The sequence below is a fragment of the Dreissena polymorpha genome, chromosome 13, assembly GCF_020536995.1.
Source record: "Dreissena polymorpha isolate Duluth1 chromosome 13, UMN_Dpol_1.0, whole genome shotgun sequence".
Classification (NCBI taxonomy): Eukaryota; Metazoa; Mollusca; class Bivalvia; order Myida; family Dreissenidae; genus Dreissena; species Dreissena polymorpha.
In genome coordinates this window covers 31,074,808-31,102,214 of record NC_068367.1, presented here as the reverse complement: position 1 = coordinate 31,102,214, position 27,407 = coordinate 31,074,808, and the positions used below count along the sequence as shown (strand labels likewise).

General features: G+C 34.8%; 1 protein-coding gene across 1 annotated transcript in view; it reads right to left on the bottom strand.

The window, feature by feature from the left end:
* The window catches only part of LOC127854552 (glutamate receptor 2-like), a 34,840-nt gene extending 8,319 nt beyond the window's left edge, over window positions 1–26,521 (bottom strand). The window contains exons 1-12 of the mRNA XM_052389616.1: window positions 26,393–26,521; window positions 15,401–15,649; window positions 12,865–13,085; window positions 9,578–9,631; window positions 7,010–7,174; window positions 6,679–6,777; window positions 5,375–5,578; window positions 3,374–3,481; window positions 2,505–2,609; window positions 2,058–2,130; window positions 1,247–1,392; window positions 268–614 (exon numbers count right to left, since the gene is read on the bottom strand). Coding sequence (XP_052245576.1) covers window positions 268–614; window positions 1,247–1,392; window positions 2,058–2,130; window positions 2,505–2,609; window positions 3,374–3,481; window positions 5,375–5,578; window positions 6,679–6,777; window positions 7,010–7,174; window positions 9,578–9,631; window positions 12,865–13,085; window positions 15,401–15,638 — 1,760 coding nt within the window. The 5' untranslated portion in view covers window positions 15,639–15,649; window positions 26,393–26,521. The remainder of the gene's footprint in view (window positions 1–267; window positions 615–1,246; window positions 1,393–2,057; window positions 2,131–2,504; window positions 2,610–3,373; window positions 3,482–5,374; window positions 5,579–6,678; window positions 6,778–7,009; window positions 7,175–9,577; window positions 9,632–12,864; window positions 13,086–15,400; window positions 15,650–26,392) is intronic.
* Window positions 26,522–27,407: the final 886 nt, after the last annotated feature.

Genomic DNA, 27,407 nt, shown 5'->3' with positions numbered 1-27,407 from the left:
ACGAACTAGTTTCGAACTGGGGAAACGGGGTTTAAAGTGTAAAGATCAGATTAACCTGTTCAGACCGCACAGGCTAATCAGGGGCGACACTTTTCACTTATTATGAATTTTCGCTAAGAATATACTTCTTTAAAACGAAAAATACCATACAAGCGGAAGGTATCGTCCTTGATTAGCATGTGCGGACTGCAAATGGGACGACATTTTTCGCAGATGCATTAAGCCCCGTATTCCCAGAGCGAGGTTCTTTTTTTATATTCAAACCACCTTGGACAAGCATCGTTGCCTTGTAACATCAGTGCTCCCATCGAAAACCATAGCGCGTTCTGGATACCAAAATGATTGTCGTCCGGTCCGGCGTTGGAATTTTGCCACTCAAAGGGCGAAAACCGCCCTACAAGAAATAGTCCTACACTGACCGAACAGTAGGCGAACACAATGCAGATCCAGATCTTCATTTCCAGAGGCTCCATGAACGAGAACACACCGGGTTTTACTATTTCCGGTTTCTTTATCATTATGCTTATACCGAAGTTCATGAAAGGTTTGCTGAAGTCCACAACCTTTTCTCGATCGTAAAGAATTGTTAATGGCGCTATGGCAACATCGGCTTTCTACAAGGTAAACGTTATTCTTTTGTGGAAATTTAAACTCGCAGAATGTGTCGTTATCTCTGGAATCTGAAATCGTGCGTTCTTGAACAGCTAGCGCAATGCTTACTTTAAAGTCGGACACATCAGTGATCTAAATGTATACGTTGAAAACAACGGGTTCTTTAAAACACAGAATATTTCATTCAACAAGTTCATCTATTATATGTTTATTATCAGGTAAAGAATTTCCTTTAAAAAAAGACAAGATGCACACTTGTCGAGAAACCTAACTCTGATGCTTATATTATTGATATAAATGATATCCGGAACTGTGCAACTAAATATAAGCCGCGTTCTGGGAAAACTGGGCTAAAGGCATGTGCTTAAAGTGTCGTACCAGATTAGCCTGTACGGTCCCCACATTCTAATAAGGGACGACACTTTTCGCTTTAATGGTATTTCTTGAAAACAGGAGGTCTCTTCTAAACGAAAATTAAGTGTAGGCGGAAAGTGTCGTCCGTGATTCGCCTGTGTGGACTACACACGATGATCTGAGCTGACACTTTAAGCACACGCAGTATGCCCACTTTTCCCAGAACGCGGCAAACATACATTCTTAAGCTTAAAAAGATGACAACAAGTCTGAATCCTACCTTTGTCAACAACTCTCCAACCATTCCATTCCAGGAATTATTCTGAGGAATATAACTTCCATACTGGCGGTCTTCCACCTCCTTGATGTAATACTCAAACCTATTCATTTCCGTCATCACCTTTTCGGTCAGGTCCATTACGTAACCTAGACATATACATAGAATGTAACCTAGTAATGGTAGAAAAATTCCTACACATGGTAGAATGTGACCTACTTGTGGTAGAATGTCAAAACAACATGATAGAATGTTACCTATATTACATAGAGTGTTTCACATTTTGGTTTTGCCATGTCTATCGAGACGTTAAATGCATTAAAAAACGTTGATACCAAGGAGATCAATTTCCATAGAAATAACAAAGAACCATTTTGTTGTTCTTATTTTTTGGTTTATACACGCGTTCGTTAAACATTTCATTCATTTGATTTAAAAGTACTTGCTACCTTTATGGTTTTAAAGTAGGCAAAAATCCTTTGATCTGTATCCAGTTTGTCTAAAGTTTGTCATTTGGTTGAGAAGTTACCTTCACTTATTAATATTTTTAATTTTGTCATAATGTGTTGCACATGTATATGGTTGGAAAGTAACATTTGGTGATTATTATATTCAGTGTGTTTACATGTTCTGCTTAGTGATTTGTTTGCAAAGCATTTCCCACCCATATGGTCTCCAATACTCCTCACACATTTGGGCTGAAAGTTAATATAAACTATTGGGTCTGAATGTACAGCAAGTGTTATTTTTCATTTGAGATGTTCGTACCTTTGTCACGTCGTCAAATTTTGTATGATCCGACAGCGCTATTTACCTTCGTATTTTGCGTTTCCAACGAGAGGCTTCCCAGACTTATCCTCGGTTTTTTCCATTAGGAAGGGTGGAGACTGGAATAGTCATTTAATAAACGAACCTCGATCTGGGAAAACGGGGCTTTATGCATGCACATAAAGGGTCGTTGCAAATGAGCCTGCATAATATGCAGATGCTAATCTTGGACGACACTGTCCGCTTTTATGGAATGCATCGTTCAAAAGTAGTTACTTCTTAGCGTATTTCACTTAAGGCGGAAAGTGTCGACCCTGGTTAGCCTGTGCGAAATGCTCAGGCTTATTTGGAACGACAATTAACAAACATGCATAAAGCCCGGCCTTCTCAGAGCGGGACTAAAATAGAATAGCTTAATTCTGAATCATTATTTAAACAATTAAAATGCTTTAATAAAACATACACAAAAAGGAACATATTCAATCTATCTTACCAAAATCGAAACAACGATCTTTGGCTTTTTCTTATTCTCTATGATCAAATCTTCTTCGTTTCGAAACAGGCTTTTAAACCTGTCTCTGGAGCTCCAGTGGCCTATCTGGAACATATTAGAGCCTCGTTCTGGAAAAACTGGGCTTAATGCGGTTGTGTAAAGTGTCATCCCAGATTAGCTTGTGCAGTACGCACATGCTTTTAAGGGGCGATCCTTTCTGCTTTTATTGAATAATTTGTTTATAAGAAGTATTTCAAGGCGGAGAGTGTCATTAATGATAAGCCTGTGTGGAGTGTTCAGGCTGATCTGGGATGATACTTTACGAATATGTATTAAGCCCAGTTTTCACAGAAAGAGACTGATATTAGAAAACATAATTATTGTGAATTTGACGTCATCGCGAATATTAAATCTCGTATTATCTGTTTATATATTGGACGATAACATTGTTTAAACTATAATAGAATGATACTACTGTTCTATATGACCAAACAAATGGTATTGAATAATGGAAAAATCGTCGCGAGATGCCTGCACAAATCATGATAACTCATCGCAATAGGAGCAATGTTACTGACGGTTCGATATTAGGCAAATTTATTTTAATAATAAAAATTGTGCCGGAATCTTGGAAAACTGAGCTTAATCCGTGTGCATAAAGTGTTGTTCAAGATTAGCCTGCACAGACCGCACAGGCTTATAAGGTACAACACTTTCCGCCATTAATGAATTGTTCGTTTAAAGGAAGTCTCTTCTTAACAAATATCCAGTATATGCGGACAGTTTGGTCTCTGATTGTATCCGGGTGGATACTTTACGCACATTGCTAAAGACCAGTTTACAAGAAGATATTTTAAAGGTTTAGAAACCTTTAAGGGTCCGCTGTCAAGGCCGACCGTGTAAACGTCCATTTTGTAGTCGGTCCTAAATCCGTCCTCATTAAACTTGATTCGTCCCGTGAGGCCCTCAAAATCTAGCTGAAATATGAAATACTGTAGTCTTAAATACCGACTATGTATGCATTTGTTTTGTTTTATTTGTTTAACAAAATATATTCTCACATTTTAAGATTTTTTATTGAAAACCAATAGCAACAACAACGCTTTTTCATATTCATTAGATTAAGTCAATTGGTTTAAAAACTAGTTTTATAGGTTGATAATTATTGATAACAATTATCTGACAATATTATCTTTAAAATGCTTCATGCAGTGAAACTAGGATAGTTTACATAAATAAGAAACGAATCAAGTTTTATACGCACTTTAAAATAATACTCTTTTGTCCAGAATGACATATCAAGCGACGAAAGCAAACTGAACAATCGTGACATCGAATGGCCTTCATGTAACTGTGACACGTAAATATGCAAAAGCCCCACAATAATTCACATAGTGCTTCATTTTTAGAAGCGGATTATTATAAGATTATGATTTTGTATGGGAAAGATGCCAAAGAGACATCACATAGCAATATTATACAAGAGTAGTCTCAACCCCCGCACAGCGGATCGGTTGGTTCTGTGCATGGCTCGTATCGCATCATTTTCGTCATAATAAACTACGTGCTAATGAGTGTATCCAATATTAGTTTTAATGTTCAGCGTATCTGTGTTACCCACGTTTTCACCTAAATTTACATTAATCAAGAAACAAATAACCGGGATTTCCTATTTGTTACACATACCTAAACTAAGCAAAAAATAAAATATTCTTCATTGACTTAAAAAAGTGTTAAATCATCATAAATACTGTTTAACTATCTTTGTTGTGCAGTAAAGCATAAATGATATTCGCAGTTTGGAGATATGTTTTTATTATATTCCCATCTCAGTCTAATATGCCTCTGTGGTAAATAGTTCAATGATACGCTTTTGCATAGACCAGTTCCGGGTTACTAGTAGAGACCAGTTACTGTGAGGGGCAGACTATTTTATTCACAGTTTATTTCCTATTAAGCTAATTATAGAGTATTTCCAATAGTAGTTTTGTAAATGGATATATTACAAAAAGTATGGACAAGTCAATGTATTTTCCAAGTAAAATTCCCCATCCCGTATATATTATAGAAAACGTATGTTAAATTCGAAGGTTTTGGTAAATACTTCATTCCTTATCTGTAGATACCATGAAAACAAAGTGTTTTATACGATATAAATTTATTATGAATTATCCATCATTTTTACATATATACACTGGCGTTTGCTCTTTTGAACTTCTTATATATGAAAACTATGTTATTCTAAAAATCAATAAGGTGAGAAATATAAACTGATCCATGCAAACTATTTCGGACCCGATTGCTTACGATTACTATAATAAACTACATGTTATTAAGACGTTTATGATGGTTGTACATTAATGCGATATGTTTGATAAATTGATGCAACATCTTAAATGTTCAATTGCAGTATCGTTATGGCATATTCAATTATGCAACGAGGGTACCCTTGCAAATAAAGCTGGAACTAAGAATTTGTTTGGTGAAACTTTTTTTTTTACCTTTTTATGATAAACGATACATCGTAGATATTTTCACTGCTGAAACTCTGTTTTATCCATCTACCTTTATTTTTTGTACAAATTAATAAAAAAAAAAACTTATATTTGTTCTGTTTTTCTGAGTAGAGATAACAACACTTGTGTGCTTATATTTTCTTAATTCCAATTGATATTCTTTATTTTCTGTCACGAAAGCATATGTAATGAATTTGTATACCAAATTAATCTTATCTTGTCTTATCAATATTAAGGTTCATAGGAGTAAAATGTGTAATAAAATGGTTATACGACAGGGGGGGGGGGGGGCAGATATAGGCTTGAGCACTTGGAATGATGTTTCTTGTTTATGAATTATGGAAGCCGGCATACCATCTTGATTTGCTCCATAATGGCCTCCCCGTGCATCCAGGGCACCGGCGGCTGGGTGGTACAGGGTATGCCCTTGGTCCGGTTGTAGTTGTACACCATACCCCGGCGGAACGTGGACTGGAAGATCTTAGAGTTACTCTTCACCATGCCTCGTAGCGCTTGGCTGATCACGTGGATGGCGTCCACAGCTAGAGCCGCCTCATACTTGAAACAGATAATAAGTGCGCATGTTATGACATGAGACGCGTTCTGAAAAAAAAACTGTCCGCACAGGGTAATCAGGGACGACACTTTCGGCCTTAACTAGATTTTCGCTAAACGAAAAAAAAATCATAAAAGCGGAAACAGTCGTCGCTGATTAGCGTTGGCTGCTGACGCTTATCTTGGACGACGCTTTACGCAGATGCATCAAGCCTTGTTTTTCGAGAACGAGGCTCACGTGTCTGGCGTCCACGGCGAGGAACGTATCGTGCTTAAAAGGAGTATACATACGTGAGAATAGTGCACATGTGATTACACATGAATACAAAGGGGAAATGTATGTTGGTTGAGTGAATGAGCTATTTAACCACAACATGTATATACCAGACAGACGGCCGAAAAGACACAAAGACAGACCGAAACACAGATGGACAGTCGGACGGACGGACAGACGGACAGACAGACAGACAGACAGACAGACAGACAGACAGACAGACAGACAGACAGACAGACAGACAGACAGACAGACAGACAGACAGACAGACAGACAGACAGACAGAGAGACAGACAGACAGACAGACAGACAGACAGACAGACAGACAGACAGACAGACAGACAGACAGACAGACAGACAGACAGACAGACAGACAGACAGACAGACAGACAGACAGACCCGCAGACAGGCATACACACAGACACACAGACAGACAGACAGATAGACGGCACAAGCCAGAAACATGCATATTGACAATTTCGCCATGTTATGAAAAAAATGTGCTTCGTACAGGCTAATCAGCGACGCACTTTCCGCTTAAATTTGATTTCGGTAAAAAGAAGAGACGTCCTTTATACGAAAATCACTATAAAAGCGGAACTAGTTGTCCCTGATTAGCTTGTGCGGACTGCACAGCTTAATCCGGGATGACACTTTACGCACATGCATTAATCCCAGTTTTCCCAGAACGAGGCTTATACTGACTACAGGTCTTCCAAGCCAGAAATGTTCGGCCAAAATGGCAAACCGAATATTTATAAAACACACACATCAATCATAGATATGCTGTGACTTCGAAAGGAACAATGCCCGCGTATGTTCACCCTACATCTGCTATACCGTCGCCGTAGCGTAGTGGATATGGTGTTCGCTTAGCGACTTGGAGGTCACGGGTTCGATCCCTACTGTTGGTGCGTTTTTCATATGTCTTCGAAAGACACGTGTTCTAGTTTTCATAGTTTACATAGGAACCTGACTAGAACCGCGTTTCAACCAGCCATAGGATTTCGATTCAATCAAGCTATAATAAATAGGTTTAAAATAATCGAGAAACCGTCAGTCTGTCTGGCCCACGCCCGGGTATGTTCGCTCTACATCTGTCATACCCAATACTTCATACTTTCTACCCAATACACAAAACATATCCACAATACGACTACCGTCAGTTTATCTGGTACAACGCCCGGGTATGTTCGCCCCAGATCAGCCCCGCCCCAGTCTTTCATGAAGTCCTCGAGATGCTTGCTTTGCAGATCAATCAGCTGGAACCCGGTGATGTTCACACCTCCGTGCATGTACCGCCGCATGTCCAGGTGCGCAAAGTCCTGTAAACAGAGACATGTGTGTAAGGTGTTATCGCCAATAAGCCTATGCAGCCGCACACTTTCTGCTTTTTGGTATTTTTCCTTTAAAGAAAGTCTCTTTTTAGCGAAAATCCAATAAGCGAAAAGTGTACAAGACACATTGTAAGTGAACAAGATTTGTTACATGTGTACATGAAACGCTGTTGTTAACAGGACGCGCTGCATCCGAGCAAGACACGTTGTAAGAATAGAAAAACTGTTGAAAGAGTAAAATACACGTTGTAAAATATCACGACACGTTGTTAGTCAAAAATACACGTTATAAGTAAACCAGACACACTATAATTTATCAATTTACATTGTAAGTAAACATGACACGATGTAAGTTACCAAGACACGTTGTAAGTATACAAGACACGTATTTGTACAAGATACGTTGTAAGTATACAATACACGTTTTAACTATACAAGACATGTTGTTAGAAAATAGGTCACGCTGTTTGTCAGCAATTTACGTTGTTAGTAAACACGACAAGATGTAAGTGACAGACAAACGTTTTAAGTACACAGGGCACATTAATAGTAAACAATACATGTTGTCAGTACACCAGACATGTTGTTAGAGTAAACAGAACACGTTTAGGTGACCAAGACACGTTCTATGAAAAAAAGATCCGTTCTTATTGAACTAGACACTTTGTAATTAAACAATACGTTATAAGTCAACGAGAAAAGTTGTTTCTTAACAAGACACGTTGTTAGAGTATTAGACACGTTTAAAGTGTACAAGAAACGTTGTAAGATGACTCACGTACATGTTGTTTATGTTAAAGACACGTTTGTATTATACGAGACACGTTGCTTAAGCACTAGACACGTTGTTAGTGGCAACACACTTTGTAAGAGCGTAACATACTTGAAGTTATAATCTGATGTACTTTTCAGTTGGCAAGTCCTTCATACACGCTTTAGGTGTAGGTTTAAAAGCATCATTTGGCAAGGAAACACTGCATGCAAGAAAAATAAAAAGGGACACTGAAAATGTGAAAATTAAAAGTAATATATATCCCTTAAGAAATTTAGCCATTTGAATATACATATTTTAAGAGTGCAAAAATTGTCAGAAGTGCAAAATGTGTAAATTACTAAAATATTTGTTTCCGGATTTTAGAGCTTCTGTTACAAACTTTATCAACTTTAATATGTGTTTTTCCTTCTCACTTTTTTAACTAATCTTTGGGACGATTGATGAGTATGTATTTTATATTCATGCAATATCATTAAAGCAATCTGAGATTAATGCTTTCTATTGGCGACCATTTATCTATTTTCAAAATGTCAAGTCATGGTATTGTTAAGCCACCGTTCCAACAAACTGAATTATACCTTACGTCAGCATTGATAAGTGGTCCGTAGTTCTGATTGTGCATTTGCATACGATTCACATAGCTTTGTTAATTCATATGGTAGAAGTATATCAGAATTATGTAAATTCCGTTTGACTAGTCCTTATTCACTTACACAATGTAATAATGCATTTCGAACATAATATTTTTACGTAGTTATCACACGAATTTGGCAAAATGTTTTAATCTACTACCATTTGACTTCTGTTTGTATGTTGTTGAAGGAATTGGGTCTATTCTTCAATAATTACTAATTTGTTTCAATTGTCAATGTGTAATGACATGTACATTTTGACACAAACAAGCGAAATTTTGCAGTATGCGAAACAAACAACAACACAAGAAAAATACTTGACAGTGATACAGGCAAAATGAATATATACTGGATTCTATTAAAGTTAGGTACACGAATATGTGTTTGTCTTTAGTTATATTGATCGAAAATGGGTTGGTAGCAAATGTCCTTCGCCAGTCAATTATGTGATTTGTAGCTAAAGTTGTGTGGGGAAAACCTCTTTGATTGGCCTGTTTAACCCATTCATGCCTAGCGTCCTAAAAATGATGCGGCGTCTCATCTGGGCCTGCGCTGTTTGCTTAAATGAATTTCTTTATGAAATATTCTAAATATAGAAATAAATATACTTGACAACCCTCATTTTGGAAATAAATTGATCCAATTTAGAAGGATGGGAGAGTCCACTGGGCATAAATGGGTTAATAGGTTCAATCATATCATATCCGTATATCTATTCAAACCGTGTACTTTTATGTATGAAGTAAATACATATAAAAATCTTAATGTATACGTCTTGTGTTTTTTTTCTGCTAAACAGTTTTGATTTGAAAGTTATGGCTTTTCTTTGCACTTAATGGATTATGTCGAAGGCGTTTAAAAAAAATTCACATTGTGGTCTTCATGTATGCAATATGTAAATTTGTCAGATATGCCCTGTCCTTTTAATTGAACTAATAATGTTTCAGCCAACATAGAGACGTTAAAGAAGAGGGGCATTCTTACCAATGTTGCGATAAGATATTGGTATCCACCTTTATTCATTCCTACTTCTGGAATCTGAAAGAAAATGAAAAATATCCATTATTTCAAATACAACAGCAAATCTATTAAAGCAACTTATCGCAGACAAGACAACATAATCACTTTAATGAATCGGGCGTGTAAATAAAACAAAACTCGCCATACATGTGTATGTTATTAAATTAAAAATGACCATTGAACGTTAGATGGCATATGTTTCATATGCGTGAAAATAAAAAGAAAGAACAATATATGTAACAAATCAAAATAAAATTTGAGCACGATTTTAACACGACTTGAACACTACAATTAATCATATTATGTTTTTTAACTAATTTGTTTCAATATTGTATACTTACGTTACGCTCACGTATGCGTTTTAGCAATATTGGATTTCCAAAGATAAGTTTGGACACAAACAGCTCATTGTTCAATGTGCATACACCGAGTTATCAACAATAACAACGGACGCGGGAATATGATCGGTTAATGTAAGAAATAGAGCTCGATCGGGGAAAACCAGGCTTAATGCATTTACGTACTGTCGCCCCAAATTAGCCTTGAAGTCCGCACGTCTTAACAAGGACGACACTTTCCGCTTAATTTGTTTTTCTTTTAAAGGACATGTATTAAGTGGAGTTTTCCCAGAAAGAGGCTCAATTGATGGAGTTCAATATAAGCTTAGAAACCGGTAAAGTAAATAGATTGTGGTAGTCTATTCCAGACCTAAAATATCTGAAACCATTAATATTCCAATTTTCGTAAAATGTAAAAGACATGAGTGAAGTTTCTCCCGTTTTATCCCTCTGGGACAGGCTGGTTTTCTTTCTCAGTCGGAAGACAGCGCAATCAATTTTGTTTTCGTCTGCATCTTTGAGTCGATCAAAGATTATATCTTTACGTGGAACATTATGTCAAAAATGCCAGTGTTTATAGATACTATGTTACTGCAATACCGGCTGTGAAATCAATTATTGCCGAAACGTGTGTGAAATCAATAAAACCCGTCAAATGTGTGAAATCAATCATATCCCACATGTGAAAACATAGATATCCGACACGTGTGTGAAATCAGTGATATTTGACATGTGTGTAAAATCAATGATATCCGACACGATTGTGAGATAAATGATATCCGAAATGTGATATCAATGATATCCGACATGTGTGAGAAATCAATGATATCCGACACGTGTGATAATTCAATGATATCCGACACGTGTGAGAAATCAATGATATCCGACACGTGTGAGAAATCAATGATATCCGACACGTGTGAGAATTCAATGATATCCGACACGTGTGTGAAATAAATGGTATCCGACACGTCTGTGAAATAAATGATATCCGACATGTGTATGAATTAAATGATATCCGGCACGCGTCCACCAAGCCATACATACCTTTATTCTAATTATTTGTATTATTAGCCTTACATGCCCTTTACTAGCCATTCACATATATAAATGACTTTTAATATAAATACATCTCTTTAACCAATTAATATATATGGTCCATAGCATTTATTTTATCTTACAGTTAGCAGTAATACTCCCCCAGAATACCTTACGTTTTGTTTGTTTAGAGCCTTATAAGCTCACAAACAATGTATTGATAACGATTGCATCACGAATATTTAAGTGGTGTTCTGAGAAAACTTTGCATAATGCATGTGCGTAAAGTGTCGTCCCATATAAACCTGTGCAGTCCGCACAGGGTAATCAGGGACGACACTGTGCGCCTTAAATGGATTTTCGTGTAGAAGAGACTTCCTTTAAACGAAAAATACCATAAAAGCGGAAAGTGTCGTCCCTGATTAGCCTGTGCGAACTGCACAGGCTATTAGGGGATGACACTTTACGTACATGCATTAAGCCCCGTTTTCTCAGAACACGTCTCATTTTATTTCCCCAAACTCAGTCAGTTACTACCCTACCAACATCGATCAGGCTCTAACTAATCGGTTTGGTTGTCTGGCTTATCTTCAGTTATATGTCCCACCGGGACATGTTGTTTCTATTATCTCGATTTCGAAGACAAGCTCATTATATTTATTGTTACTGCAAATTATCTGGGCCTTTTTTTATATTGTCGATCTTGAACTACTCCCGACCGAACAATGCTTGAATTCTGCGTAAGTCTGACAAAACTACACGATGTAATTTGTGTAGTTAAACTGATGCATTCTTAATTAATTATGATAGATTTGGCAGCATAGCTGCAACCTAGCGAAACAGTGCAGAAATTATGACAATTCATTCTACTTCTAGTAATCGATTAAAGATTTTCCTGCAATAACATGACGACTGTAAGTTTTCCTTTTACATTCTGCTTATCTGTCTGAGAGACATACGATTGGTTATCTAATTGTAAAGACCACATTTCAGCAATAAATGAAGAGAGAAACATGCGGTTTTGCTAAAATATTCCATTTATTTTCCGTACAAAGTGATACTGAGTTAGATTGATAATAATTTTTTTACAAGCTTTCGATTCTATCATGATTAAAATGTAACTTTGGACAAGTTGTTTGATTATCATTTGAATATCAAGAAAGAAGAGCAACGTGTGCGATGCAATATTTGGTTAATATTATGTTTTATGTCGTAAAACCTACGTGTCATAGTCTCGTGCCCTGATTTATAAAGTAATATTATTTTAAACCTTATCCGTGTAAAATCATAACTATGTATACATCTTATGTAAGATAAATACGATTCTTATAAATAATGTTATCTTGCAGAAACGGGGGTGATTTCAATGTTGTTCGGCATAAACTTAATTATTGATTTGACGGAAAAAACGTAAATTAATGAAAACATGTGCATAATATAAATCCTTATAGCTACAGTCTTTAAAATATTCTATAAAAAGTTAGAAAGAGACTCATTCAGACAATCTTATTACTGTTTATGCGTGGCACTTTATGAGTTCAACCTAACCATTTATTTCGACAAACATTTTAGATTCTAAAACCTCTTCTTAAAAGAAATCAAAGGGGTATCTGAATAATTTACGGTACATTGTAGAGAGTTGGTCTGTGAACAAGCGGCTTAATGCATGTGCGTAAAGTTTGGTCCCAGATTAGCCTGTGCATTCAGCGCAGGCTAATCAGGGACGACATTTACCGCATGAACTGGATTTTTGTTTAAAAGAGACATTCTTTACACGAATTATTCCATAAAGGAAAGTGTCGTCTCTGATTAGCCTGTGCAGTTTGGGGCGACACCGTACGCACATGCATTAGAGCTTGGCTGAGTTTTAATTACCTGACGTAGTATGTTCCGATAGGCAAATTCTGACGAAAGGTCAAACACAATGACCTTGTCGGTACTGACGTCAGGGTCCATTCTGTCAAGTTGACGTAACTCGTCATGCGCGTTCTCTACGTTGTAAATTCTTCGCGCGAGAACGTGCACGTGACTATCACTCCCACCGCTTTCTGACACATCTCGTAACGCTGACAGAACCATCTGAATATGCTGGAGACCTGAATATTTACTCAGGCATTTAATGCATGTTTAATATATTTCATCGAACTGTTCTATATATAATATCTTAATATACATATTTTGCATGGAATAACACAATATGAAGACAGATACGTTAACAGGATCATTATGGATGACATTATTTAAACCTATATTTCTCATTAAGGAATTAGCTTTCTATTTAATAAAAAACATGAGCTCAGAGACAATTTTTTTCTGATTTGTTCTAAGCAATCAATATTTCAAATATTATTATTAAAAAAAAAACACCTTCTCAGTTACTATTGATTCGACATTTGTTTCCTTTAGAAACAACTTCAAAACATTATTATTCCCGACACTATTATTTCATAACAAATTCATTTGTTTTGCAATTGATGCGGGAATATCTGAAATTAATTGATAGAATGCATTGTTCAGAAAAGCCACAAAGACCTCATATCTGTTCAACTTCCATCATTTTTAGAATTTCATTATTATTTTGGCAATCTCTCGTATGAAGAGTCATTTTAATAGTTATTTCTTTCTAGGGGAATAACACATCAAAATTAAACATGTATGTGTTTTCTTTACATTTCAATAAGATGTTTCTATTAATTTTGTTTCAAACAATGCCGTTTTGTAAGTAAAATCGTTCTTTTTAAATGTCTAAAATATAAATTAAGTTGAGTGTTCGGAAAAGCAGAGCTAATATTGGAGAAAATCCCTTAAGTGAATTTTAGACTGAAATGCCATTTTATTGTTCCAATTACACTAACAACGCATTTTGCAGTGACTTCTTTGAACTTTTGTTTATCAGAAATACGTAAGTGTCTTTCATGCAGAAAATAAGTAGAAAACACCAAATGTTCCCACATGCCATAACCACATTAAGGACCGTAATTAAATGCCAAACTCTAGACTGGGGCAGATTGAATATGTTGGCGGCAGCTGCTATCAGCCTATATTTAAAGCTAATTCTTCGCTGCTCTGGCATTCTTTAGTACATATATCAGTTAAAAGGCCTATAATCTTCGTTCACATCAAACTATCAATTTTTGCAATAATTAAAAAAGCCATTTCTGTGACGACAGGGGCAATATAGACTTCTTTCGGATGCAATTTTTCATAAACATTTAGTGTGTGACATACACTTTCAGGCCGTTTGAGTCGCGTTCTGGGATAACTGGACATAATGCATGTGCGTAAAACGTCATCCCAGATTTGCATTTGCAGTCCTCACAGGTAAATCAGGAACAACACTTCCCGCTTTCACTGGATTTTTGTTTAAAATAGACCTCCTTCAAACAAAACATTCCTATAAAGCGGAAAGTTCTTTACGCACGCGAATTGTAAATTTGTATAACAGTTTAAATACGAGCCTCGTTCTAGGACAGCAGGATCAAATGAGTCTTGATATGTGAAAAAGGGGTTCAATGCATGTGCGTAAAGTATCGTCCCAGATTAGCCTGTGCAGTATGCAACAGGCTAATCAGGGACGACACTTTCCGCTTTTATGTTATTTTCTGTTTAAAGAAAGTCTCTTCTAAGCAAACATCTAGTTTAGGCGGAAAGTGCCGTCCATGATAAGCCTGTGCGGACTGCAAAGGCTTATCTGGGACTACACTTTACGCAAATGCATTAAACCCCTTTTTCACAGAGCACGGCTCAAATGCGAATGCGTAGAGTGTCGTTTTACATTACTCTGGAAAAACTTTCCGCATAGACTGGATTTCCACTAATAAGAGACTTCCTCAAAACGAAAAATACCATAAAACGGAAAATGCCGTCCCTGATTAGCCTGCTAGTACTGCACCATTCAACTGTCAAAGATGTCATTGCTTGTACTGAGGTGGGCGTTAAGTGTCATCATGGTCATCTTGTTCTGTCTCTTTTTCGATTATTCAAGATGAATTTCACTTAAGACTTTCATTCCGCCGGTAAAAAATGATGTTGAGACATAAAAACATCCTGTTTAATGGAAATCGGTTATCATTTACACCAAAAAAGCTTCACGGCAAGCAATCAATAAGCTTGGCTGATACATCATTAAAAGGCCATTTAAGACTACATAAAGCGGAAAAATAGTGATTTGTGTCAAATTTCACTTAAAGAGAATCTAGCAAATTTATTGGACTTGTAAAAGTATTAGAAACGGATGTCATGTTCTCTGATTTTTGAATTGGGATATATGATATGAGCATGTAAATATTGATTGTTGTAGAAATATCAATATAACAAAACAACAGCGGACAATATTTAAATAAAATAAAAATGTATCCACCGTAAATAAATATGTATATAATAAATAATGTTATTCAAATGCGTTAGTTACCTTCATCTGAATCGTACACATAGTGTATTTTCGTCCACCCAAAGTACAGTATCATGTCAATAATGGCAAAGGTATAGTCAGGTTTCATGTGGACCTCAAACCCCGCGGCGGACTTCTCCGTCCACACGGAGGTGCTAGGGGACAGGTAGGGCATGTGGAAGGTCCGAGTGAACGACTGCACAATGTCTAGGGACTTCGTGTCCTTGACCCCGAAGAATAGGAATACGCCGTCTGCCATTCGCTCGCATACTGTTGAACAGAAAGTGAAAGGGTAATGTTTTTTTCTTTGAAATGTTAAAGACTTTCCTAAAAGTGTAGTCACAATAAGCAGAGGGGGTTATCACGTGAAAGTAAGGATGGCGACGTCATTGCCGGGGCAGGTATTTTTTGCCGTTTTAAACCCTTTATTACTTTCCGCTCACTTTCCAGCAATATCAGCAAGAAAAAAACTAGCGTTTAGTTCGTGGTAATATTTGCTCTATATCTCGACTTTACTCGCTGCGAAATTTTTAAGCGGGATGACTTAATTACAGCTTCACTAAGAACATATGCGGGGAGTCAAGTCGAGATATAAAGCATATTTTAATACGAAATAAACGCTTATCACATTTTACTGATATGTCTGGAAATTGAGCGGCATTTAAAAATTAAACAAGAATAACAAAGGCTATAAGACGGCGAAAAATTAATTACTGTCTCGGTATGGACGTTGCCATCTTGACAATCACGTGAATATCCCCTCTATTAAGGTTATACATGCAAACGCACATGTTTTCAGAAATGTATGAACGAACGGTGCAACTTAAATATTCTCGGCCTATAATGGGTATAACACGCATAATACAGATATTTCAATGAGATGTTAGAACAGTCAAATTGTTTCCACGAAGAAAAGCGTGAGTACTTTGCGCAACGGTCTGTGCGTTTTTAAATTTCATGAGGTCAATATCATAAATATTAACCATATAACATCACAAAATGTTTCCCACTTTCTATTAACAAAATGCTAAACAGTAAAACATGCCTAGTAAAAAGTATAAAGTTAGTTCAACAATTTTTGAAAATAATATTATTTGTAATTGAATTATGTAATACTAAAAAACAGTTCCGTGTAGGCAAGTTACCATTCAATAAAATGCGTAGTGTACACATTTAAATAACACATATATTGGAAATGGTGAACATTATATGTATTGAAATTTAGAGGAAATATAATAAAAACAATACGTGATACAAAATCGTTCTTAGAATATGAAATTTATTTCAAGCGATCTTTGAAAATAGGTATAATAGTTGAAGCACAAACTTGATGCACATGGTAGACAAACGATATTCGTCATTTTTATGGTTAGTTAAACAATATTCAATAATAAAGAATTTTAGTAGAAGTAAGCACGTTTACATTTAAAACATTACTTCATATTAATTGCAAGGTCCTAACAACTTGTTGCGACATTTTACCCGTTGTAAAAACAAATTACTTTACCTCTTAACCTATATTATACTTGCATTAATGTGTCTCTGCCAGATTCCAAAGTTAAACATAAATCAGTTTTCCGTTTGAACAATATAATTGCTATTTATGTGCCAAGGCATGTGGTCAAATCTGCCAATATGAATACTTCTTGATTGTATAGGGCATCAATTGCGGTTATTGAGTATGCTCTCGTTAGTCATTCAGACATTATAGAATCCACTGTGTATTGCAACATTCCTTTAATGTCTTAAAGCCATTTATGTTCGACAATGGGTTCATTTCGATGTATTCATATATCATCAGTTAATGTAACTATTTATAACCATATGCATACGCAGCATCCATGCATATTTTCTGATAAAGACCATGTGCTTTCTATCTGTGGTCTATGTAATTGATCTTAATGCATGTAGGAAAAGTGTCGTCTCAAATTAGCCTGTTTAGTCCGCACAGGCCTATCATTGACGAAACTATCCGCCTCAACTGAACTGAATTGCGTTAAGGAGAAACATCCTTTAAACGAAAAATTCAATTAAAGCAGAAAGTGTCGTGCTGATTAGCCTGTGAGGACTGCACAGTCTAATCTCGGACGACACTTTACGTACATGCATTAAGCCCAATTTTCACAGATCGCGGCTCTCCATATGCTTAACGGCTACTTGTGGTCTATGCAATTAATATTAGTAAAACAATCTGCGTAACTATTTATCACTATTATTCTCAAACGTGTCTTATTTCGTGCTTCATTTAGCATGTAGCATATTATATTTTAAATATAAATCAACATCATCAGAAATAAGCAAACACTGTAAAGGGTAGTTGATCAAAAGGTTTAGGTTATCACTTAATCAATTTCAAGAACGTCGCTATATATGTGTTCTCGTCATTTTCTTGTCAAATGCTTAGATGTATGCAGATGATTTTTTTAAATGATACTTTATTTACCTCGTCCATAGGTATGTGCAGGTCGAGGTCATCCTGCTCCATACCGTACACACATTTTTGTGTTAGTATGAGTAAACAGTAATCAATTGTTTAAATATAACATCCTTATACATACATATACACTATACCATTTACACATGTTTAAACATCTTAACAAAGCAAATAAAGTATATTATAAAAAAAATGAAGAGCAACTGCAATGTAAGGTTAAGCATATGCACAAACTATTTTCATTGTGGACGTATAGAAACATCGGACAAGTGACAATTTATTAAGTATTTTCAAATGGTTGATTGTGGAGTTTTTAAAAGATAAATAATATTCATATTATGATATTGGTTCAGCACACAAACTTACAATTGCTCAAGACTGTAGTTCTGTTTCATGACACTTAACATTGTTTTGGATTTTAAAAGACAAAGTCAGGCTCATTGTAAGCCCTTGTATGGATGGATATATCCCCTTTCTCTGACAAAGGTATATATATTTCTTCAATTCTAGCATAAAATATTTATATCAGTCATATTACTTTTGTACTTCCCAATATCATTGTTTGACAACTTATTTCTGAGTGTTTTTGCACATTATGTACAACATATTTACAACAACATAATTCACAATTCTTTGTGTAAAACAGCAATCCCAAAACAGATGTTCTATAGTTTCCTCATTTTCTTTACAAAAAGTACATATGTTATCTTGCAAAATGTTCATTTTATACAATAGAGATTTAGTTCCTAGGATTCTATGTATTATTCTTGTTTGAAACCATTTAGTGTAAGTATTTTTGGAGATATTAAATACGAGACTATGTACTTTGTTCCACTCGATGTTGTGGAAAAATGTATTCCACTTATTTTGGCAAGTCGGTATATCAGAATTGATAATAAAAGTTTTATAAACATTTTGGTTTGGGTTTTGCGTAAAAACTATGTTACTCAAGTAAGACGATATAAATGCACATTCTGTATTTGGCTTTTTAATAACTTGGAAGTCAGAATGACTGAGAAAATTCTTTACAGTTCTAATCAATCCTTCATAAAATAAGAAGTTAATCTTTGTGCCAATATAATTCTCTAAAATAGATTGTTGTAAAAATTGTCCAGAGGTGTTTACAATATCCCTAACAAATCGAATTCCATTGTCATATATGGATTAATTATATATACTACTAAGACCTATTTTAAAATTGTGGTTATAAAATAAAGGCATGTTAAGTTTATCTTCACATTTTCAAACAACTTTCTTACTGATATACATAATGTGGCATGTAAGAACATCTTTCCAAAAACTATTCTTTATTACTTTACAAATTTTCTCAGCATAGTCTTTTCCTAAATTCATCATTTTTTAAAATCAAATATTGAATAAACAAGTTCAAAACATTTTCCAGTGCATAAGACAATTTTTCTTATCCATGTTAATTTCATAGTTTTTTCAAATGCATATACATCTATCATAGATATTCCTCCCTCCTCAAAAGATTGAATAGCAATACTATGCTTAATTTTCGCAGGGCCATCCCAGACAAAATTATGGAACATGGTATTAATTTGTTTCAATATTTTCTCTCCTGGGCCATGAAGGGAGATAAATAAGTGAGTAAATAGGGGAAGTAATAAAGATTTTATGACAGTTATTGTCCCTAGGGGGTTAAATTTCTTCTATTCCAAAAGTGTATAGTATTTTGTAATTTAGTAATTTTATATGTGAAGTTTATATCTATCATTCTATTTAAATCAACATCAAATAGAATTCATAGAACTTAAAATTGAGTTGTACCCCAAACTAGTTTGTATTTTGCTTTTATGGATTATGTACTGTACTTTTTGGAGCCAATCCATACTAAATTTGTTTTGTCGTAATTTATTTTCAATCCAGAATATAATGCAAAGTCATTTTAAAGATCAAGAGTAGCATTGAGTGAAGCTTCTGTGCCATCTAAAAAAAGTGATGTATCATCAGCAAACTGAGAGATTTTATATTCAGTGCTATCAATTTCAATTCCTTTGATAGTATTGGAATGCCGTATTTTAATTGCTAAGATGGCAGCGCATAGAATAAAAATGTATGAGCTGATGGGGTCCCCTTGTCTGCAACCTCTTTCTATTGTTATAAAGTCAGAAAGGAAAAGCAATGGTCATCAAGAGCCCAGGGATGCTGTTATCTTCTGTATATTTCATTACGTCATGTAATAATCTAGTATTTTCCCAATATAACGGCCTTTTATGAATCCTGTTTGATCTTCAGATATCAGAGTATCAAGAACAGTTTTAAGTCTGTTGGCAATTGTGCCAGATGCTATTTTATATATAACATTTAAAAGTGATAAAGGTCTTAAATTTTTTAGGAAGTGTCTGGGTTTATCTTCCTTGGGTATTAATGTCATAATTCCTTGCTTTTGGGTTACTGACATAGATCCACAGATAAAAGCATAATTAAGACTCCTTGCAACAAAATGACCTAAATCCTTCCAAAAGACCTTAAAGAATTCTGCAGTAAACCCATCTGATCCCGGGCTTTTATCACTTTTCATATTTTTTAAGGTTTTTGAGATTTCTTCTAATGTTAAAAGGCCTTCCAAAGATTGAGATTGCTCATAACTCAGTTTAACAGTGTGAATATTCTTTAAATCTTCATGTATATTATAATTGACATTAGTATTATTTTTTGTATACAAAACTTTGTAAAACTGTGCAGCTACTTTTAAGATATCATTGTTATCAAATATTTTTTGACCTGCACTATTTTCAATAAAAGGAATTGTTTTATTAGATGCATACTGTGTTTCAAGGTAACAGAAATATTTAGTTGGCTTTTCACCTTCTTCAATCCATTTTTCCCTTGTTCTAATAGAAGAGCCTTTCATTTTTATATTACGAATATTTTGGAGTTCCTGGTGTAATAGATTAAGTTCTGCCATGTTTTCAAGTGTTACATTTTTTTCAATTTGTTCAATTGTATTCAATAGATCGCATTCTCTTTCTTTTTTTTGATTTGTAGCTTGAATATGAGATTGGTTTGCCTCTTATGTCCATTAATAAGGTTTCAAAGAAGAGTTGGTCGTTTACGACAAACTGTATTTCATTATTATTCAAAGTAATCAAAGATTCAAAATTATAGACAGGCAAGGCATATTGCTGCTTTACATCGGCTATCTTTTGTTTTATACATTTCAAGTATTCCAAATCATTAAGCAAGGAATTATTAAACTTCCATAATCCTTTTCCATGCGTTTTCTTACCAAAATTTAGTTCTAGAGTTATAGGGGAGTGGTCTGATCTATAACTTGCATGTATATTTGAGTTTCGGATATATGATATATAATTATTGGTGAAAAGAACGAAATCAAGCCTGGCTTGTTGGAGTGTGTTAGGTTTTCTCCATGTAAACTGTTTCTCATCTCCATTTATAAACCTAAATGTATCTACAAGACTTCTATCGTTGACTGCAGAAGATAACAGTTCCCTAGACTTCTTATTATTATTCAATGATTGATAATTTGTATAGTGAATGTTCACATCCAACACAACGTTAAAATCTCCACATAACATGTAGAAGTCATTTCCCATTGAATCAATAATATTAAAGATTTTACAAAAAAATAGAGGAGTATCATTATTTGGTCCATACAGATCTAATATTAAGAAATTTCCGAATGTATCTCTTTCTATGGTATGAATTTTAACAGGCAATTTAGTTTTAAATAAAATACCAATTCCTCTAGAGTTGTAGGTACCAAAACTAAACTAGCATTTCCCATCCCATTGCGAATAGATCAGTTTTTCCATTGATGGTGTAAAATGACATTCTTGTAAACAATAAATGTCGGTATTTAAAGATTTCAAAAAGTTAAAAACATATTCTCTTTTTGAGTTGTCATTAATTCCACGGCAATTGTAAGAAATGACTTTTACATTATCCATAATACATATAAGTGTTTAAATTTTTATTTGAAATGCCAGTAATAAACAGCACAATCTCACATATACATCCAATTGTATTTCCAATCAATATATTGGGCATCAAGCAGTGCACTTTCCTTCTTCCAGACATACAAAAGCAAACAAAAAAAACACAAAAAAAGAAACCCAGAACATAAAAATATACAATTTAACAAGAACACACTGAACAAAAGTAGGTATAAGTGCAAGATAAATTGCCCTAAATATAATACAATAATATTTGGTTGCCCAACTACTATAGCAAAAATATCACACTTTTATTTAATTAAAAAACACAACAAAAAGTAAAGTAGCAGTGTTAACAATTGTATTAATAACAAAGAGACAAATAGGAGTACAAACATAATCAAATTCGAATCAAACAAAAGCACAAATAAACCAGTGTATACAATGGAGGAGATTTGTTGAAACAGAAGATAATAACACACAGTTTGATTTAACTAATAGATACAGACTATACTATCCAGTTGGTGCCTAAAGATACAACTTAAAACGTGTAAGGTTTCTTTAAAACATGCATGCGATAGCTATTTAATAAACAAAACTGATAATTTAATTATCTACACTTTGTGTACCTATATTATTAATATAGGCAGCAATATTAAGAAAATAAAGAAAAACAGCCATAAGTTTATCCTCAAGTATGACATGCCCCATCAATCTTACTCGGTAGAATACAGGTATTCATGAAAACCATGAAAAACTTGAGCAAATCAACTGATCAATTGTGTTTTGATAGAAAGAGCGACCGTTATTTCATGATAAGTAGCATATATATATATATATATATATATATATATATATATATATATATATATATATATATATATATATATATATATATATATATATATATATATATATATATATATAGTACATTTACTAATAACATCCCTGCGTTCCATGAGAAAAGCGAAAAATTAAACAATATTATGAGTCACATCATAACAAATGTTAGAAAGATTAGAATAATAATTTTGTTAATGGGAATGGTTTATTGGTTTATTGGTTGGATATTTTAATATAACAAACAAAATGGATTCTGCAATTATCTTCAAAAGTAAGGCAAGTGCTCATTTGTATTTTGAATATAAATATAAAGTCTGTTTTGTGTGTGTGTGTGTGTGTGTGTGTGTATGTTTATGTGTGAGCATGCGTGGGTACGTGCGTACGTGGTCTCTCATGCGTAGGAGTTTGCTCATGTGTGTGCGCAATTATATTTTATGGTATATAAGTTTCAACATATATAGTTGTTAAAAACTAGATGTTTGATTGCATTGTTGATGCGATATTTTCAAAACAAAAAAGAAACAATGATTATGACTTTATTAATGGTATATAAGTTTCAACATATATAGATGTTAAAAACCATATGAATAATTGAATTGTTGAAGCGACATTTACAAAACAAACAAGATGTGTTTGTGAAACACAATGCCCCCCTATATGACGTTTGACCTTGAAGGATGACCTTGACCTTGTGAAGGATGACCTTGACCTTGACCTTTCACCACTCAAAATGTGCAGCTCCATGAGATACACATGCATGTCAAATATCAAGTTGCTATCTTCAATATTGCAAAAGTATTCATAAAATAAGCGATTTGGGCCACATATATTTGACCTCTGACCTTGAAGAATGACCTTGACCTTGACCTTTCACCACTCAAAATGTGCAGCTCCATGAGATGCACATGCATGCCAAATATCAAGTTGCTATCTTCAATATTGCAAAAGTATTTATAATATAAGCGATTTTGGCCACATATATTTGACCTCTGACCTTGAAGGATGACCTTGACCTTGACCTTTCACCGCTCAAAATGTGCAGCTCCATGAGATACACATGCATGCCAAATATCAACTTGCTATCTTCAATATTACAAAAGTATTCATAAAATGAGCGATTTTGGCCACATATATTTGACCTCTGACCTTGAAGGATGACCTTGACCTTGACCTTTCACCACTCAAAATGTGCAGCTTTATGAGATACACATGCATGCCAAATATGAAGTTGCTATCTTCAATATAGCAAAAGTTATTGCAAAATGTTAAAGTTGGCGCAAACAAACCAACAGACCAACAGACAGGGCAAAAACAATATGTCCCCCACTACTATAGTGGGGGACATAAAAAGAAACAATGATAATGACCTTAATATTAATATTACAGTGTATAGCACAAAGGTTAATCATATTATAAGTAATATAGTAAACTTTGATTTATAAATCAGCAAATTATGTAACAGGTAAGTTCATTACAGCTACTTAGCATTGTTAAAACGTTCTACAAAGAGTATGCAGAGGAAAAGATACATTAAAAAAGTGCACGATGATAATAGATTGTTTTAGTATATATCGAAATGACAGACAAAGCTTTTCGATGAAAAACAGTTTAAATTTTATTACTCTGCAATAGACAATATAGTGCACAATGAGAAGTGGTTTACATACCGATTTAAAAGAGCACAAACTAAAATTCCACAGTCTGAAGTGTATCCTTAATTGTCACCACTTTAAGCGCTGGCTCTCTTCGTGGACTGCCTGTTTCGGTTTCGGAACTCCCTTATTGTATTGTCTATATTGTAAAAAATGTCGAACTTTATGCGTTCTTCAGAGTTGTATGCAGATGAATGTCACATCGATGATTACCCATTAATGAAGACTCGTTTTGAGATGATTGATCGAGGGGTGTTATAGTCGAGATAACCAACTAGATCACATTTGATAAAATAAAACCAACACATGAATCAAACTGAATACCTACTAGCACAAATATAAAATCCCGAATATTTTACGAGTATACATATTCAATAAAATATACGCATATAAAGATTAGTGTGTACACAAATAACAAATATATACTGCATACACTATTATATACAGTGATCGTTAATAATTTAAAATATTTAAACTACATGAATAAAATGCAACCGTGATGCAAGATAGAGGCAGCATTGTTATTCAGAATCATTGAGCGGTAATACTAGTTCAGTAAAATAAACATTTATTTGAACCTCGCTCTTGGAAAAAGTGCTTTATGTATGTGTGTGAATTTTTGTGCAAGATTAGCATGTGCAGTACGCACAGACTAATTAGAGACGACACGTTCCGCTTTTATAGAATTGTTCGTTTAACCCATTTATGCCTAGTGGACTCTCCCGTCCTTCAAAACCGGATCAATTTATTTCCAAATTTAGGGATGTCTAGCATATTTATTTCTATATTTAGAATACTTCTTACAGAAATCCCTTTAAGAAAACAGCGCAGACCCTGAAGAGACGCTGCATCATGCGGCTTCTCATCTGGGTCTACGCTGTTTGCCAAGGCCTTTTTTCTAGACGCTAGGCATAAATCGGTTAAACGTCTCTGCTGAACAAAAGTCCAATCTTGGCGGAAAGTTTAAGCTTTTTGAAATAAGGAAAAACAATGACGAAGGACTTTTTATGCATGAACAAACGCCAAAAACACAAAGTATTTCCCCCATATTGAAAAAAGGAGAACACAGACACTATCCCCATTGCCATTGCCGCATGAAGGACTATACTTGACTGCCAAACTGCAGACAGGTGTTAATTAAATAGAAGCAGCTGCTGTCAGCCTTGGGTTAAACCTAATTATTCGCTGTTCTGGTACTCTTAAGTATATTAATCATTACGTGAATAAGAACATAAAGGGCATATATGCTACGTTCACAACAAATATAATGTTCGCAATAATTTCGCGAAAACACATTTTTTTGGGACGACGGACGCAATATATAATACGTTTGGATGCAATCTTAAACTAACGATCACAGTTGATGAGTGACATAAAATCTTAGACCCTTTCAATTTCGCGTGATTGGAAAACTGGCCCTTATGCATGTGCGTTAAAGTTCAGCTCATTTTCTCTATGAACATACTTACTTTAAATGAAAAAATGCCATACAAGCTGAAAGCGTCGTCCCTAGTTGGTGTTTGAGATCTTCACAGGCTTATATTGGATAACACTTGTTGCACATGCATTAAGCACAGTAGTTTAGGAACGAAGCTCCTTTTAGTTCTGCGCCATGGTAAACGTTTTGTTATATTAAAGTAAAATGGAGCCTTTTCAGATACGCGGACGGTAAACTTAGTGCAAAATTGAACCGTGAATTTTCATACGATCTCCACAAAACTTAAATTGTATGTGGATGAACAAAACATCAAAAAACATATAAGTTGACCCAATTTGAAAAACAAAAGGCATAGGCATCATTTTAAGTCTAATCTTGTTCAAAGTAATGCAGTTATTTTGGTTATACATACGGTCTCAGCTCAAGTCACATATTTTTCCGACTCACATCTTTATGCCACGTTTGTAACCAATACCAGTATAATAATTGAGCCGCATTCTTGGAATGAATGTGCGTAAAGTGTCGTCCCTGATAAGCCTGTGCAGTCCTCACAGGTTTACCGGTGGGTTCTTTTCCACCTAATCTAGATTTCCGTTTATAAGTGTCGTCCTAGATTAGCTGACTGCGCTTACTGCACAGGCTAATCAGGGACGACACTTTACGCGCACGCGCTAAGCCCCATTTCCAGAAAGCGAGTCTCATATGTTACAGAAAGACACTGCTTACTTTTTGAGGCGAGTTCGAAGCTATCTGAGACATCGATGTAGTTGTCCACATAGGAAGTGAGAGCAAAGGGATTGGTTGAGATGGCGTTGTATTTGGACAGAGCATACCGGAACGCTGTAATGGCCAGGTCATCCGATTTGCTAAATATTGCTCCTGAAAGACATACATGCAAGTGGTATGTATTTGTACTATTTGTGTGGTATTGTCCAAGGTACGTCTCATGTAATGCTTCAACAGAACGGTCATCATGGTATCTGATTGATCAGATCACCCTATTGTGCTGAATATTGTTTCTGAACTCCGATGTATTATAATACGTCGGGAAGTTGAAACAAATGCACATGCTCTGTTTTAAAGCTGTTTTGTGAAGCATTCATATACATTTTGTGTAGCACCTGCACGTACAATAAAAGCAGACAATGGTCTTCATACCCTCAAGCTTTCGTTGTACGTAATTTTCAAACATTTCCAAAAGCACGAAACAATAAATGTCATGTTTGTGTTACTGCGGGTAAATGTCCATAAACAAGATATAAAGGAAGAATATATAGCCTAATTATCAAATCAAGATATACAACAACCGAAAAAACACATATCTTCATTCTGTTATTTCTAGACGAAACATACAACTCTGCGATGAAGTCACTTCCAAATGCTGAAGATAACAGAGTAATATAGTTTGGGGGAAGTGGCACATTTATTGGGCTTTGTAATAAAAGATAATGGTTTCGTCGTACTAGCTTGTATTTTACTTCCAAGAACCATAAACCAATGACAATGAACAAGGTAATTGAACGTTTAGTGATTAAAGCTATAATTTTGCTTGTGAAACAGATGCAAATATTCAGAGTTAAATTCCTTTATTTTAAAAATGTATGTAAAACGATCTTATATTTTTACACTTTATTCAAATGCCATAGATATGTAAATTACATTAACCCTTACACAGGTTACCAGCTCCAACAAACTCAATCATTTTGGGTAATTTAATATTTGCTGTTGATAATTTAATATT